The sequence below is a fragment of the Labeo rohita genome, chromosome 8 (genome assembly GCF_022985175.1).
Source record: "Labeo rohita strain BAU-BD-2019 chromosome 8, IGBB_LRoh.1.0, whole genome shotgun sequence".
Taxonomy (NCBI): domain Eukaryota; kingdom Metazoa; phylum Chordata; class Actinopteri; order Cypriniformes; family Cyprinidae; genus Labeo; species Labeo rohita.
This window is the reverse complement of record NC_066876.1, coordinates 28,175,366-28,191,846: the sequence shown is the minus strand read 5'-3', so window position 1 is coordinate 28,191,846 and position 16,481 is coordinate 28,175,366. Positions and strand designations below refer to the sequence as shown.

At 35.4% G+C, this 16,481-nt stretch overlaps 1 protein-coding gene across 1 annotated transcript; it reads right to left on the bottom strand.

Annotated features, from left to right (window-relative positions):
- Nucleotides 1-226: 226 nt before the first annotated feature.
- Nucleotides 227-15,969, bottom strand: traf1 (TNF receptor-associated factor 1). Its single transcript, XM_051116356.1, has 10 exons — nucleotides 15,348-15,969; nucleotides 14,943-15,027; nucleotides 14,653-14,751; nucleotides 12,133-12,294; nucleotides 11,360-11,419; nucleotides 11,184-11,252; nucleotides 9,295-9,717; nucleotides 6,928-7,105; nucleotides 3,443-3,591; nucleotides 227-826 (listed from the first exon to the last, which is right to left on the bottom strand). Exons 1-10 carry the CDS (start codon nucleotides 15,560-15,562, stop codon nucleotides 608-610), a joined length of 1,659 nt encoding a protein of 552 aa, XP_050972313.1. The 5' UTR covers nucleotides 15,563-15,969; the 3' UTR covers nucleotides 227-607.
- Between the last annotated feature and the right edge of the window lie 512 nt (nucleotides 15,970-16,481).

Here is a 16,481-nt window from a genome sequence, read left to right as displayed (position 1 = left end):
CTAAATAATTTGTGGAAATATTTAAACCACGCGTGTTACAACTAACCAGGCGTTAGGTTGTGCCCCGGTCACCACTACATCTTGGATAGCCTGAGGGCAAGTACATATTTCTGTCAACCATTTCTTTAAACTAAAATCCTTAAGGCATATATTGATTGTTCTAAACTTTAAAGAGATAAATCACCACAAATAATTTAAATCATCATAATTTATCTTTAATGTTGAGAAATGTACTAAGCAGATAAACGTCTATGAGGAAACACAAAACAAGGCAGTACACGCACTTTATTTATTATTACATATAAAATATGAAAACTGTCAGAGTGATGTTCAAAATCCAAAATAGTTAATTCCACAATAAATAAAACAACACAAGAAAGAATCAATGTTTTAAACATTAAGAGCCAGGTGTCAAAAATATCTAAAAATATTCTTTTATTCATGTACCTGAAAAACCAAAATGCAACCTAGACAAAACTCTTAAACTTTTCAGTTCATAAATATTTCCTGGTTTGTTTCTTTCCACTCCATATTCATTTTGTCCAGATCCAGAGATGTTATGCTCCCTTAGGAATCCAGTGTTCCTTAACAGCCAGGCCTTCATGCTTCAGGAGGAGGTGTCCACCACACACTTGATATAGATGGTGTCATCCTTGCAGTAGGCGTGCTTGGGCGACCTCAATTTCCCCAGGGGAAAGAACAGAGGGCACCCGCTGGCCACATTCATCTCTGAGATAGGGCGGTGGAAAGATGCAGAGGAGAGGTCGGGACGGAAAGCGTCGATGACATGCTCCCTCTGGTTCTGATCTATGAGAAAGAACGTGACCTGCCAGGTACGTGCAGGAGATGTCAGCAGAAGGTCACAGAAAATGCTGATGGCAAATGATTGAGGAACCAAAGCTGGTTCATTACAACAGAAGCCACTATTAAAGGGGTCATATCATACATTTATTATTCAATTCCTTGTCCTGAGGTGCACTTACTAAGTTTTTTGGACCATAAACAGTTGTAATTCAGTTTTCTAAGACCATTTTACATTCTCTCTTTAGCACTTTAAATGTAATAACCTGCTTTTTGCTGTTAATAATTCTATCTAAATGCTTTCTATAATGTGACATTTAGTTTTTAGTGTTTTCAACTGCCTTTAATAGCAGAATCAGTAAGCAATCTACACTAAAATGTACCACTCAAACCGCTAAAATCAGACTGAACTTTTTTGCTTCGAAACTTTTTTTAGCTCAAGAAGTATTACCATCTATAAACCAGAACCTTTTTGCTTTTTCAAAGTTAAGAGTGTAAAGTGGCAGTGACATATGTCTTCATATTAGGTGTACTAAACATGCACACATGAGACATTATTGCCCTTCAGTGCTCCCTTCAGAGTGCTCACTTCAAGTGTTCAGCACTCTAGTAGAACATGATGCTCATTTTACAGTGATAATCACTGCAAGACAGAAGAAGGATAGCTCAATGTGTACAGCATTTTCATCAATTCTTTTGGCCGGGACAGTGTTATTTTAGTATTATTAAGTTGCCTTAATCTGCTTCTTCTGAGCCAAAACCTAGTCAGTATCTCCTCCTAAAGCTCTAGAGCTATAACCACCAAACTCGGGTCAGACCTTCAGACCGGTCTGAAGTTAGTTGCTATATCTTTTCTAACTGATCCAGTTTACGGTTTTCGAAAACCAGACTATCAAATCCAACTAAAATCCCACAGACTTTCACTGAGGGGGTGAAAACTTTTACACAAAGAGACCTATGGTGCATCTCCCTAGTTTCAAAAACAGCTAAAACCAGCCTAAAATGAATGGCTGCTTTGGCTGTCCTCCCAGGCTGATTTTAAAGTGGTTTAAAGTGGCTGGCCTTAGCTGGCCAAGTTGGGAGACCTGCTAAAATACCAGTCAAGGTTACACCAGCTATTTTCAGCTTAAACCAGCTAAAACTAGACAACCTACCTGTTTTTTAGCTGGATTTTACTGAATCAACTGGTTTTAGCGGGATTAAACATGTTAGTCATGCTAGCAACACAATAATTATGCTAGCAACATGCTAGTCATGCTAACAACAAGCTAGTAACATGCTAATCATGTTAAAAAACATGCTAGTAACATGTTAATGATGCTAGAAATATGCTAGTAATTTGACATTCAAGCTAACAACATCCTAGTAACTTGCTAATCATGCTAACAACATAGCATGCATAACATGCTAATCATGCTAGTAACTGGCTAATCATGATAGCGACATGCTAGCAACTTGCTAATCATGCCAGAAACCTGCTAGCAACAAGCTAGTAACATGCTAATCATGTTAAAAACCTGCTAGTAACATGTCAATCATGCTAGAAACATGCTAGTAATTTGATATTCAAGCTAACAACATCCTAGTAACTCGTTAATCATGCTAACAACATTCTAGTAACTTGTTAATCATGCTAACAACATGCTAGTAACATGCTAATCATGATAGCGACATGCTAGTAACTTGCTAATCATGCTAGAAACATGCTAGCAACAAGCTAGTAACATGCTAATCATATTAAAAACATGCTAGTAACATGTCAACCATGGTAGAAACATGTTAGCAACATGCTAATCAAGCTATAAACTTGTTAATTATGGTAACAACATACTAGTAACTTACTAATTATACTAGAATCATGCTATTAACTTGCTAATCACGCTAACAACATGCTAGTAATATGCTAACAACATGCTAATCATGTTAACAACATGTTAAATCATGCTAAATCATGGTATCAACATCAGCTTTCATACAACTCAAAGTTTGTTTTAAACTTTACTCATCTAGTTTATATACTATTATAGTATTTACTTTTTTATTATAAATTTTTTTTATATTATGAATTGGCTATTTTATTAAAACATTTTTTTTTTAGAATTTTTAAAACTTATTCTATCTCAGTTAGTTGTCAAAGCAACCTTTCCAATTTACATTTAATTTTAAAATGTATGTATTTATTTTATATATTTAATTTGAGTTTTATTAAATAAAAAAAAAAAAAAAAAAAAAATATATATATATATATATATATATACACACATATATATTTTAAATAATCTAGAATCTAGATTAGATAATACAGGTTTCTGAGAAAAATGTTTGAAAATAAAACCGCCAGCTATTGCAAGTAATGCAGTGCTTTGTATTCATCCTGTAAACTCAATGCAAATTCAAAGAATTCGAACAAATTGCCTTGCTGGGCTGGGAAGAACATTTTGAATTCATCATTTACATTTGAGTTCAACATTTAAAGCTGCGGTATTTCATAATACATCAAAGCTTTTTTATTTCAAAAGATTAAGGATAATTTGATTCCTTATGATATGACTTCTTTAATGTATGATTTCAGCATTAGCTAAGAGACAACACAGATGTGCATAAAATGATTGACTGGTTCACTGATTGACAGCTTGATTACCTTGTGTCTGAATGGCCATGCGAGAATGGGGTCGTATTCTCCTTTCATTATAACAAAGAAAAGAGAGATGTGCGTTCCTTTTCCAACTCCATCTCCGTTCAAGTAGAGCCGCATGCACACTTTAAATCCATACCTGGCGGTGTAGAAAGCTGAAAAACACAATCCATTGTCATTTTTATGTGAAGCATGATGGGCTTTAGTTAAAACTCTTAAAAATAGCAGCCGATAACCAGCAAGCTTCTTTTATCTCAAAAATCAAATGCATAGCTTCCTTCTTTTGACTGTTGTATCGGAAGAACAGCTATTCTGATATCCTGTTCTGTAATGACGTGAAAGAAAACAAGTCAATGAAATTACCTTCAGTTGTTCTCTTACTCAGTCTTGCTGTCTATTATAGTTGTGTTCATGCAGACACATGACTACTGGGCAAACAAGCCCATTTCAGCCTTTATAACTACTGCACATTTGCTTTTTTCATTTTCCCTTTCGCTGGTGCCAACTCAATTTTTAGCACTGCTCTTATGAATGAGCATCGATTCTACTTCAATATACGATAACAACTAACATTCATTCACCGCAGCTCTCCTGATGAGTCCAGTCCAGTGCATTAAAGTATTCAGTGCTGGCAAAACTGTTTTGCTACGGCACAAAAGTGAGAAGTGATTGTCAATAATATATTGATTACGTCAACTGAAACTGCAAATGGAACATGCTTTGAAAACTAAGGCCCAGGGGACCAAGATTTTTCTGAATCACAAGGTAGGCCTGTTCTCCACACAAACTCATAAATCATATGATTTAGAAAATGATGCACAGATCATATGGACAGCCCTTAGTCACCATTTACACGTCCCTTCAATACATGTAGCACGACTAGTGTAGTCCTAAATGATTCCTGTAAACTGGTTCCTTGTATTGAACCAAAATCACATAGAATAATCTTATGAGCCAATCCTTTTAATGAATCACTTAAGAAGACTCACTAAGGAATTACCATTTGAATCAGTCTAATGGATCTATTCCTTAATGAATTCACTGAATCCATTAGAGAGTTTACGGAATCAACATAAAGTCAGCATTATCTTATAGTGCTGGAATATTTTGATAAGATGGATAGTTCATATATATATTTGAACGAAACCTTCAGTCTAGAGATAGGTATAGATTATAGACAAATAGACAGACAGACATATAGATAGATAGATAGTACAATTAGTTATATAACATGATAGACAGATAGATAGATAGATAGATAGATAGATAGATATACACTGACCAAAATTATAAATGCAACACTTTTGTTTTTGCCCCCATTTTTCATGAGCTGAACTCAAAGATCTAAGACTTTTTCTATGTACACAAAAGGCCTATTTCTCTCAAATATTGTTCACAAATCTGTCTAAGACAGCATGATTATTGCACAGGTGTGCCTTAGACTGACTACAATAAAAGGCCACTCTAAAATGTGCAGTTTTATCACACAGCACAATGCCACAGATGTCGCAATTTTTGAAGGAGCATGCAATTGGCATGCTGACTGCAGGAATGTCCACCAGAGCTGTTACCCGTGAATTGAATGTTCATTTCTCTACCATAAGCCGTCTCCAAAGGCGTTTCAGAGAATTTGGCAGTACATCTAACCGGCCTCACAACTGCAGACCACGTGTAACCACACCAGCCCAGGACCTCCACATCCAGCATCTTCACCTCCAAGATCATCTAAGACCAGCCACCCGGACAGCTGCTGCAACAATCTGTTTGCATAACCAGAGAATTTCTGCACAAACTGTCAAAAACTGTCTCAGGGAAGCTCATCTGCATGCTCGTCACCGTAACCGACTTGAGTGGGCAAATGCTCACATTCGATGGCGTCTGGCACTTTGGAAAGGTGTTCTCTTCACGGATGAATCCCGGTATTCACTGTACAGGGCAGATGGTAGACGGCGTGTATGGCATCGTGTGGGTGAGCGGTTTGCTGATGTCAACGTTGTGGATCGAGTGGCCCATGGTGGCAGTGGGGTTATGGTATGGCCAGGCATATGTTATGGACAACGAACACAGGTGCATTTTATTGATGGCATTTTGAATGCACAGAGATACCGTGACAAGATCCTGAGGCCCATTATTGTGCCATTCATCCACGACCATCACCTCATGTTGCAGCACGATAATGCACGGCCCCATGTTCCAAGGATCTGTACACAATTCCTGGAAGCTGAAAACATCCCATTTCTTGCATGGCCAGCATATTCACTGGACATATCACCCATTGAGCATGTTTGGGATGCTCTGGATCGGCGTATACGACAGCGTGTTCCAGTTCCTGCCAATATCCAGCAACTTTGCACAGCCATTGAAGAGTAGTCGACCAACATTCCACAGGCCACAATCAACAACCTGATCAACTCTATGCGAAGGAGATGTGTTTCACTGTGTGAGGCAAATGGTGGTCACACCAGATACTGACTGGGTTTCGGACCCCCCGGACCCCCCAATACAGTAAAACTGCACATTTTAGAGTGGCCTTTTATTGTGTCCAGCCTAAGGCACACCTGTGCAATAATCATGCTGTCTAATCAGCATCTTGATATGCCACACCTGTGAGGTAGATGGATTATCTCGGCAAAGGAGAAGTGCTCCTGTGAGAGCCAGATTTAGACAGATTTGTGAACAATAATTGAGAGAAATAGGCATTTTGTGTACATAGAAAAAGTCTTAGATCTTTGAGTTCAGCTCATGAAAAACGGGGGCAAAAACAAATGTGTTGCGTTTATAATTTTGGTCAGTGTAGATAGATGATGGATAGACATTACAATTAGTTATATAAAATTGATAGATGTTCAAATTATATAGTTATATAAAGATGATATAGATATTACAAGTAGTTGTATAAAATTGATAGGTAGATAGATAGCTAGATATTAAAATTCTATAGTTATAAAAATAGATAGATAGAAAGATATTAAAATTCTATAGTTAGAATATAGATATATAGATATAGATAATACAATTAGTTATATAAAATCCAAAAATGTAATCTATAGAATGTTATGTAGACAGACATATTAAAATTATATAGTTATATGTGGATTGATAGATAGATAGTACAATTAGTCATATAATATCTAAAAATTTAATCTATAGAATGTTATGTAGACAGACAGATAGATAGATAGATATTAAAATTATATAGTTATATAAAGATAGACAGATAGATGATAAGATTTTTTTTTCACTCTGTCATCATTTACGCTCATGCCATTCTCGACTTTTATCACTCTGTTCGACTTTCTTCTTTTCAGATTCAAGTTGAAGAAAAAGAATTGAAGAAGAAAGTCTATATATGGAATGTAGAAAGTCAGTTATACAGGTGTAGAATGGCATGAGGATAAATAATGACAGAGTAAATGCGAGTAAATGATGACAGAATGTTTATTTTTAGATGAACTCTCAGAGCAGTACAGGAGAGATCTGTGCTTTAGTACCTGGCGAGTACTGACTGATCTTTTGGCCGCTGGCAGCCTCTCTCAGTCTCTGGCTGACATCACACAAGCGCCAGAGAAAGGTGCCATCATATGAGACGTCCTGCTGGGCGCTGATACACTGCTGCAATGAAGTGATGTGAATGTCTTTCCTGACCAGTCTCTGCTGCTGTTCCGCTACCTAGAATGTGATGGAAAACCATTATCATGGATGAATCACCCAAAGGTACAGATTGGCTCACTGCAAAAGCGCAATATTAATGTATCATAATGGACCTTCAGAGCTGGTTAAGGTCGGCAGCCTTGCGCGAGACACTTCGAAATACAGAAAAAGAACGAGATGGTGACATCCTATTAGACACATCCTTTTTTTTTTTCTCAACCGCACTTGGAGAATTGTCACACAAATCTATTTTCTACCACTCAGTCCCTTCTCATCCCTACTTCAACTTATCTCTTCATTTTCAGCATTTCAGGAGTGTCATCTCGGCTCCCGTGTGTTAAATAACCCCTCCAGGTCGTGCGTCAGAACACAGCCGTAATCGTTTGTTATCACCTCCCGGTGTTAAGATGAGCACAGGGACAAATACATTATCATTTCAGACCTCCCCAAACGAATACCTTTGTTAGTTTTATGTGAGTCCTTATTTAAAGCATGAATTATGCAACCCACCGGCTACAAATAAAAAACACATCACAGGAAACAAATGTTTTCCAGACATTCCTATATAGCATTTCAGCTCTTTTGTAACACAAACACATTCATTAGCTCCAACCATACTGCAGATTCGCAGCAGGAGATCAATGCCTTGTTAACTGCAGGACACATCAAAGTAATGAAATCTGTTGTTGCTATTTACAAACAGTGGAAAGAAAGTGCTTTGATTTTGATAATACAGGATGGAAATTATGTGATATCAGGGTTGTGCACCGTTCATAACGGCAATGAATTCCTGACATCTGAAATGAGGCAGCAGGAGGGCACAATGCACAAAATTGACTTTAATTTAGATAACTCGTATGATTTAGACAATTCTGTAAGTGTAGTTTTTAATAATAAAGGTCATCTTGAGTATGAATTAGCCATAAACGTATCATACACACAACATGCGAGGTATTTCAAGAAACATTCGATGAAATTAATGTTTAATTGATTTTCGAAAGGCCACAATATGCATTTAATTTATATTTATTTTATTTAATAAACTTTATGGATATTTTATGGTGATCTATTAAATATATTTTTTATTATTACTTAATTTTTTTTTTCATCAAGGATGCATTAAATTGATCAAAAGGTACGGTAAAAACACAATATTTAATAAAAACACGTAAATATTGTGAATTATTAAAAAAAAAAATGTATTAAATAAATAACAAAAATCCATCAAGGATGCATTAAATTGATCAAAAGTGATGGTAAAAACAATATTTAATAAAAACACTATTAAATATTGTGAATTCTTTTTTATTTATTTTTTCATCAAGAATGCATTAAATTGATCAAAAGTGATGGTAAAAACAATATTTAATAAAAAACACTATAAAATATTGTGAATATATATATATATATTTTTATTATTAAATTAAAAAAAATTCATCAAGGATGCATTAAATTGATCGAAAGTGACGGTAAAAAGATTTCAAGTAAATGCTGTTCTTTTGAACTTTCTATTCATCAAAGAATCCTGAAAAAAAAATTATCAAAGTTTCCATAAATATATATTTTTTTAAAAAAGGAAATATCTTACAGACCTTTGAACCATAGTATATTCCAATTAAGTTAGGAAAAGGTTTCTGCATAACACAAAATAAACAAACAGGCATTAAAAATAAAATTAAATGTAATTATTTACTTTATTTGTTGTCAAACTGGTGTTCGAACGCAATTCTGTTAATATTTCTTCCTGTTATTCCAATTCCACATCCTGTGAGTTGTGCCCAGTTCATTTCACATTACAACACATTAATTAAAACCAATTCCATAAGACATTTATGTATGTATGGACAGAACATTCTTCCAGATCTCTTTGTTTGAGACCATCACCAAAAGATTATTTTAAAAAAAGAAATTCAAAAAGGAATCAGAAAAAAACCTTCCTGACAAGGCATGCAACTGCACTGCAATTTCAATGTTCAAACTGGTGAATATGATTGACAGGATATTAGCAGATCATTTGCATGTGAGCATCAGTATGGCAGCACCACTTCTATGTAATTTCATCACCTTTATACCTTCCCTACATGCTAAAAAAAAAACCAATAACGGCATTTTAAAACGTCACAATTTACAAAACCATTTAATTCCATTTAAAGTTGAAATTCCCATACCATTAGTGTCATGCAACTGATTTTTTTTTTACAACTTACCTTGGTTTCCAAGTGCTGAATGAGCTGCTGACTGTTGTAATTGTCCCTTTCCAGCGCGACCACACTGAACTGCGTCTTCTCCACCTCTCGGTTCAAAGCTGAGATGATGTTCTCCATAACCTGCACTCTCTGCTGCAGGGCATCCAGTTGCTGGCCAACAGCAAGTTCAGCCTGATCATCATGGAGACTCAGGGCCTTATCACTCCCTCCTGGATCTCCTCCGTCAGTGTCAATCTCACTTTCACTCTGAGAAGTGAGGGAAGTACCACACTGTCCAGGTTGAAGAGTATCAGGGCTTTCGTGATGATGTTGCTCAGCTGGGGAATTCAAGGTACGCTGAAGAGCCCTGGTCACATCCAAGAGAAGCTGTAGATGGCCAACATGGCTGCAGGATTCATGTTCTTTTACTTTGTCTGCATTGCCCTGAAATAAAACGTAGCAAAACTGTATCATTCACAATACACTACTTTATCCACTGCAGAAACAAGATTTTTTTAAGAAGTAAAATTGTAATAAGACTTAATAATTTGGTTGCACTACTGATCATTTTTTTTTATTTAAAAAAAAAAAATGAATACAAAAAAAAAACATACAGAAAGGTATTATATTAATAATAAAAGAGTATAATAAAGCTGTTTTCAAACTTTTTTAATTTTATTAATTTGTGAAAATAATAATTTCCTTTCATTTAGACCATAAACTTTTTCTACAAAATAATATTTTTTTCTAGCTAATATTAGCTAATATAAAATATTAGACAAACATAAATGACTTCAGAGGTGAATCGATGTGTTTGTGGAAGAAAAACACCCATATTTTAAACCTTATAAGCTGTAATCTCTAGCTTTTGCTAACTGTCTCACAAATTAGAAATACAAAGTGAGGATTTGCAAAGAAAAATGTCAGAGGTTAGCGGCATTTAGCAGAAGCTAGAGATTCTGGTTTACAAAGTGTTAAATATGGATATTTTTCTTACAAAAACATATCAATTCACTTCAGAAGGCCTTTGTTAACCCCCCGGAGCTGTGTGGAGTACTTTCTATGATGGATGGATGCACTTTATTGGACTTCAAAATCTCATCACCCATTCACTGCCATTATAAAGCTTGAAAGAGCCACAACATGTATTAATATAACTCTGATTGTATTCATCTGAAAGAAGAAAGTCATACACACTTAGGATAGCTTGAGGGTGAGTAAATCATGGGGTAATTTTCATTTTGGGTGAAGTATCCCTTTAAGCTCAATTTGTATTTGCAAGTACTTTTCACAACAATATTGTTCCAAACAGCTATATAACTCTATATATAAATCTATATGTAAACTATATACATATGTGACTGAAATTGATACTGAGATTTATACCTACAATAAATAAATAAGCTTTCTATTGATGTATGGTTTGTTAGGATAGGACAATACTTAGTCAAGATACAACTATTTGAAAATCTGGGATCTGAGGTTGCAAAAAAATCAAAATATTGAGAAAATTGACCTTTAAAGTTGTCCAAATTAAGTTCTTGTCCAAATGAAGCAAAGCATATTACTAATCAAAAATGTAGTTTTGGTAGAAAATTTACAAAATATCTATATGGAACATGATCTTTACTTAATATCCTAATCATTTTTGGCATAAAAGATCGATCAATTTGACCCATACAATGTATTTTTGGCAACTGCTACAAATATATCTGTGCTACTTAAGACTGGTTTTGTGGTCCAGGGTCACATATTATATAAATTATATAAATACTGTCCTTTTTCTGTGTACTTCTAAGAACCACATTCTGTAATAAAAATTCTAAAAAAAAAAATATAAAACTGTTCCACAAAACAACATAATACATCATAATTAACATACAAACAGGTTCTATTATCAAAAGACCAACCTTAAAAGGACAACCAACGTCTGAGAAAATGCATGGCTCTTTCTTTTTGGAGCTGCCTGGGTGATTATTCTACAAAGGAAACACAGAAACGTACTTTTGAACTGTTCTTGTTTGTACAGTACATTCACTCTCAGAGTACAATATTCAGAGATCCACCAAAAAAACAGCTTTTCTACCTTTTGCCGTTTATCTGTCTTTGTAGTCTTCTTATCGCCTGAATTGGTACATACATGCTTCTGCACAAAAAAAAAAAAAAAAAAGGGAAATGTCACTTTCACTAAACACAGTGATGAAAGTTTAGCTTGAATCATTTTGTGCCACAAACTTTCCAAAACATCTCATTCAGACTTTTTATCTTAATTTGAGGCGTGAAACACATTGCATTTGAAGATATTTTCACTAATGTGTTGCGTTTGAAGCTTGATGTTTAAATTCACTGGATTTCTGCTTTTATTCCTCTAATCCATGTCCCGGAGTGCAGGTCCCGATGGGTGAAATGGAAAAGGAAGTAATATGGGACAGCAGTAAACACTGGAGACTCCATCTGTGGCTTAAAACCGAGCCATGGGGCTTCAAGCAAGGGCACGCTGACCCAAAACCACTTTAGCAACAACGAAAGAGGCCGAATATCTTGCACTATGGGCCTATTCACATATATAATCACTTTTGCATCACACAGTACATGACATGTATATATGTTTCGCACACATATATGGTTGTTTGTGTGTTTTTTACGACATATTCTATTTAAGTGTTTTCCAGTGAACTATCCAAACATAGTTAAAAATTTCCCTGAGAAGTAAAATATGTCTTGTTTTCATGAAAAACCCGGTTTTGCTTCTAAATAAAAATATATCATGCTTTACATGATTAGGAAATAATTTCCACTGATTAGGAAATCATTTTTTGTACTGTATACAGTCTCTAAAGTGTCATTTTCTAACCTTACCTGGAGTTCTCTTGGTGTCAGAACACCTGCACAAGAGGAACATGTGGTCTTGTTGTTGGGACAGCCTCTGTCCAGATGTGTAGCCAATGTCTTTCTCTGCACCATTGTGCCACAGCCAATGTTGCAAGGGATCAGGGCATATTCACACTGACTCTGATGGTCCTGTTGAATGAGCAATTAAGCATATTAAAGGGATAATTCACATAAAACATGAAAATGTATGTACTCTCATTTATGCAGCTCTTGCATACAAGGATAGCTCATAATGAACATCCGAAAGGAGGGGGAAAAATGCAATAGCAAAGCACCACGCCAGTTCAATTTTAGTGAACATTTTGGTCTGTTCCTCACACAGATTTATTGTTTGTGCTGTTAGGTTATTTTTATACTTTAGTAATGGTGTTTTTGCCAGGTTTAGAGCTTGGCGGTCACTATGAACTTTCATTGTATGAAAAAGCTCTATGGAGATTCTTCAAAACATCTCAGTTTGTATTCTAGTGCAAAACAGTAACAGCATACGGATCTAAAAACAACATGAGGACGAGTACATAGTGTCAATTTTGTTATTTTTGTGCGAACTAGGCCTACTCCAATAAGCAAGTATGATTACTACAAATAAGATAATGCTACTTTATTTCTATTCACTTAACCTCTAAAACTTACCATCTGTTTGAGCATATAGTTTCCATTGAAAACATAAAATCTAAAGCCCAACCTACATGTCTTTATTCTAATAGGGAGCTTGTGAATAACAATATTCTCAAAAGGCTTTCAGACTCTCGAGTAGAGAAAGAAGGTAAAAACACAAAAGACTTCCATTAGCCAGCCATGAGGGTCAAAGTCATAGAACATTTTACAGTCTCTACTCGACAAAACACTGACCTCTAAAAGTTGTACAAGAAGCTTAAAGTATAAGTTTGTTACTGCTCTATCAGACTGAGGATTGATTCAATATGCTGGACGGCATCTGAGCAGCAGCTCTATGATTAATGCCTTAATGGCTGGTTCGTGTTATTAAATGACGACAAAGCTACCATGCTAGGATTCCCGTAAAATAGCATCTTGTGGTTGTAACCGAGTATGACTGGCTGCCATGAACTGCAGCTATTTTTTAATGAGTTCCTATGATTTAACAATGTGATAACAGAAAAGCCACGGTTGCTAATGTGATCGATACAAGCCCCATAATCCACATTGATTTTGATTCAGTCAAGTGTAAAAGACATTTGAGAGCATTACAGTGTTCTCAATAGCTTTATAGGTTTTACATGCATGTGTAGCAGCCCGTGAACAGCCCTGATCTCTGGTCTTACATATATTAGCTTAATGTTATGCAAGACTTTATCTGATGGCTCGGGAAGTGGCTCACACACGTGATCTTCACATCAAGACCTGTGAAGCTCAAAAAAAAAAATTTCCCATTCTATAAATACAGTTGAAGTCAAAAGTTTACACACACCCTGCAGAATCTGCAAAATGCTAATTATTTTACCAAAATTAGAGGGATCATACAAAATACATGTTGTTTCTTAATTTAGTACTGACCTGAATAAGATATCTCACATTAAAAATGTTTACATATAGTCCATAAGAGAAAATAATAGTGAAAATAATGACCCTGTTCAAAAGTTTACATACACCTGATTCTTAATACTGTGTTGTTACCTGAATGATACACAGGTTTTTTTTTTTAGCGATAGTTGTTCGTGAATCCCTTATTTGTCCTGAACAGTTAAACTGCCCACTGTTTTTCAAAAACGTCCTTCAGGTACTACAAATTCTTTGGTTTTTTAGCTTTTTTGTGTATTTGAACACCCTTTCCAACAATGACTGTACGATTTTTAGATAAGTCTTTTCACAATGACGACAACGGAGGGACTAGATATGCAACTATTACAGTAGGTTCAAACACTCACTGATGATTCAGAAGAAAATATGATGCATTAAGAACTGGAAGTATTTGCATATGAGTCCCTCAGTTGTGTCCTCAGTGTGAAAAGATGGATCTCAAAATCATACAGTCGTGGAAAAGGATTCAAATACACAAAAATGCTGAAAAAAACGAAGAATTTGTGGGATCTGAAGGATTTTTCTTAAGAACAGCAGGCAGTTTAACGGTTGAGGATAAATAAGGGACTCGTGAACAACTATCACTAAACAAAAACAGCTGTGGATCATTCAGGTAACAACACAGTAAAAAATCAAGCATAAGTAAACTTTTGAACGGGGTCATTTTTATAAATTCAACTAATATTTTCTCTTGTGGACTACATGTAAACGTCTTTCATGTGACGTTTATTTTATCTTTTATTTTATCTTATTCAGGTCAGTACTAAACAAAAACCAACATGCAAGGTGTAGAAAACTTCTGACTTCAACTGTAAATACATAATTCAAAAGAAACTGAGTAAGACCTTAAGCGTTCACCTGATTATAAATGCATTACAGATACATTGAACTAACATACTACATCGTTGAATTTTAGCATGTAAAATAAACGAAGTTTTTAAAGAAAAGTACCTCAAAGTTCTTCAGGGTGCTTCTCCAGGGGCAGCCTTGGTTGGCACAGTGAACTTTCAGATCCAGAATCTCCTTATTAATAGCCGCATCATTGAAGAACTACGATTTAAACAAAAGGGGAAATTATGACAACTTTCCAAACATGAGTCACGATGCTTCCACTCTCTATAGCAGACCTCTGACATCACAAAAAGGGAATTATTAACACGCCTCTGTCACCATATTGTCATGTATTTTATCAATAGATGGATAGATAGATAGATAGATAGATAGATAGAGTTTTTGATTACTTGGTCAAGAGTCAATACACTACTGTCATTCTCGACACCGGGATCCTCTTCTTTACATTTTGTGCATACAAGGTCCTTGTTGTTTCTGTATGAAATAGAAGCATTCATTAATAACATTTTAATAACAGTTATACAGATTGGATGCTAGATGCTAGTTTCACTTGGCTGTATTTACTCACTTTATAACAAAGGTTTTTATGTTTATAATATATCAGCATCTATCCATACACCTATTTTTTCATGTGGTATTTCTATATTTAGTTAGCTATTCATCACACTGTAATTATAAGCCACAAATACTACCATAACATACAATTACTACCAAAACCGAAAATAAAATCATGCCAACCATGTCCTGTGTGCTGTCATGAAACTGCGGCTGTTCTACTTGAACGGTTTTCTTACCTGACCAGCCAGTTGACGCAAGCGAGGCAGTAGCGGTGACCGCACACCGTTTGACGCGCTTTATTCAAGACGTTGTTACAGTTGCTGCACAAGTACTTCTCTTTCGGGACCTCGTCGCAGATGCTCTGAGGAAAACCCGACGGGTACTCGTTCTCACCCGGCGTGGACGAAACCCCGTTTAACGACGGGTCTGAAACAGCTGATCCAGAAGCCATTGAGGTTTTAGATGAAGTGCTTGTACCAGCAGATCGTTATGATGACATATTGATATGCTTTTGACTTTTTCGTGATATACCCACAGTAGAAAAACACCACGGGGTTCCCCCTTCGCAAACACCCGGAAATATTATTGCGCTGTTTTTCCGCCCACTTATCAGCCACATTTTTACGGATTTTGATAATAATAATTGGAAAAGGTCTACAAAATAATAAGACATAGGAAAATTGTGGAGCTGTTGTTAAATGATAAATGAACGTGGTAGAAACACTGTGAGCGTACTAAAACAAAAAGCAGAAGTGCTGTCTAGGTAAGCAGCTCACTGACTCGACCCCGCCTACAGAGCGTTCACGTACAACTCTTGTTTTGCTCAAAACAAAGTGACCTCCTGGGTTTGTATTAAGCTGGACTGTTTTATAGCTGCTTAAAACACTTACGGCGTCGAGAAGCTATAACAGCCATACGTCTGACATGACAAAATAAAATGAATATACACTACCAGTCAAAAGATTTTGAGCAGTAATATTTTTAATGTTAATATATTTTTTTTTAAGTCTCTTCTGGTCACCAAACCTGCATGTATTTGATCCAAAGTACAGCAAAAATAGTACAATTTTGATATATATATATTTTTTTTTACTATTTTTTAAAATCTATTTGAATATTTAAAAATGTAATTTATCACAGTGATTTCAAAGCTGACTTTTGCATCACAACTCCAGTCACATTATCTGAAATCATTCTAATATTCTGATTTGCTGCTCAAAAAAAAACATTTATTATTATTGTGCTTCTTTGATGAATAGAAAGTTCAGAAGAACAGCATTTGTCTAAAACAGAAATCTTTTGTAACATTATAAATATCTTTATTACCACTTTTGATCAATTTAAAGCATCCTTGCTAAATAAAAGTGCCA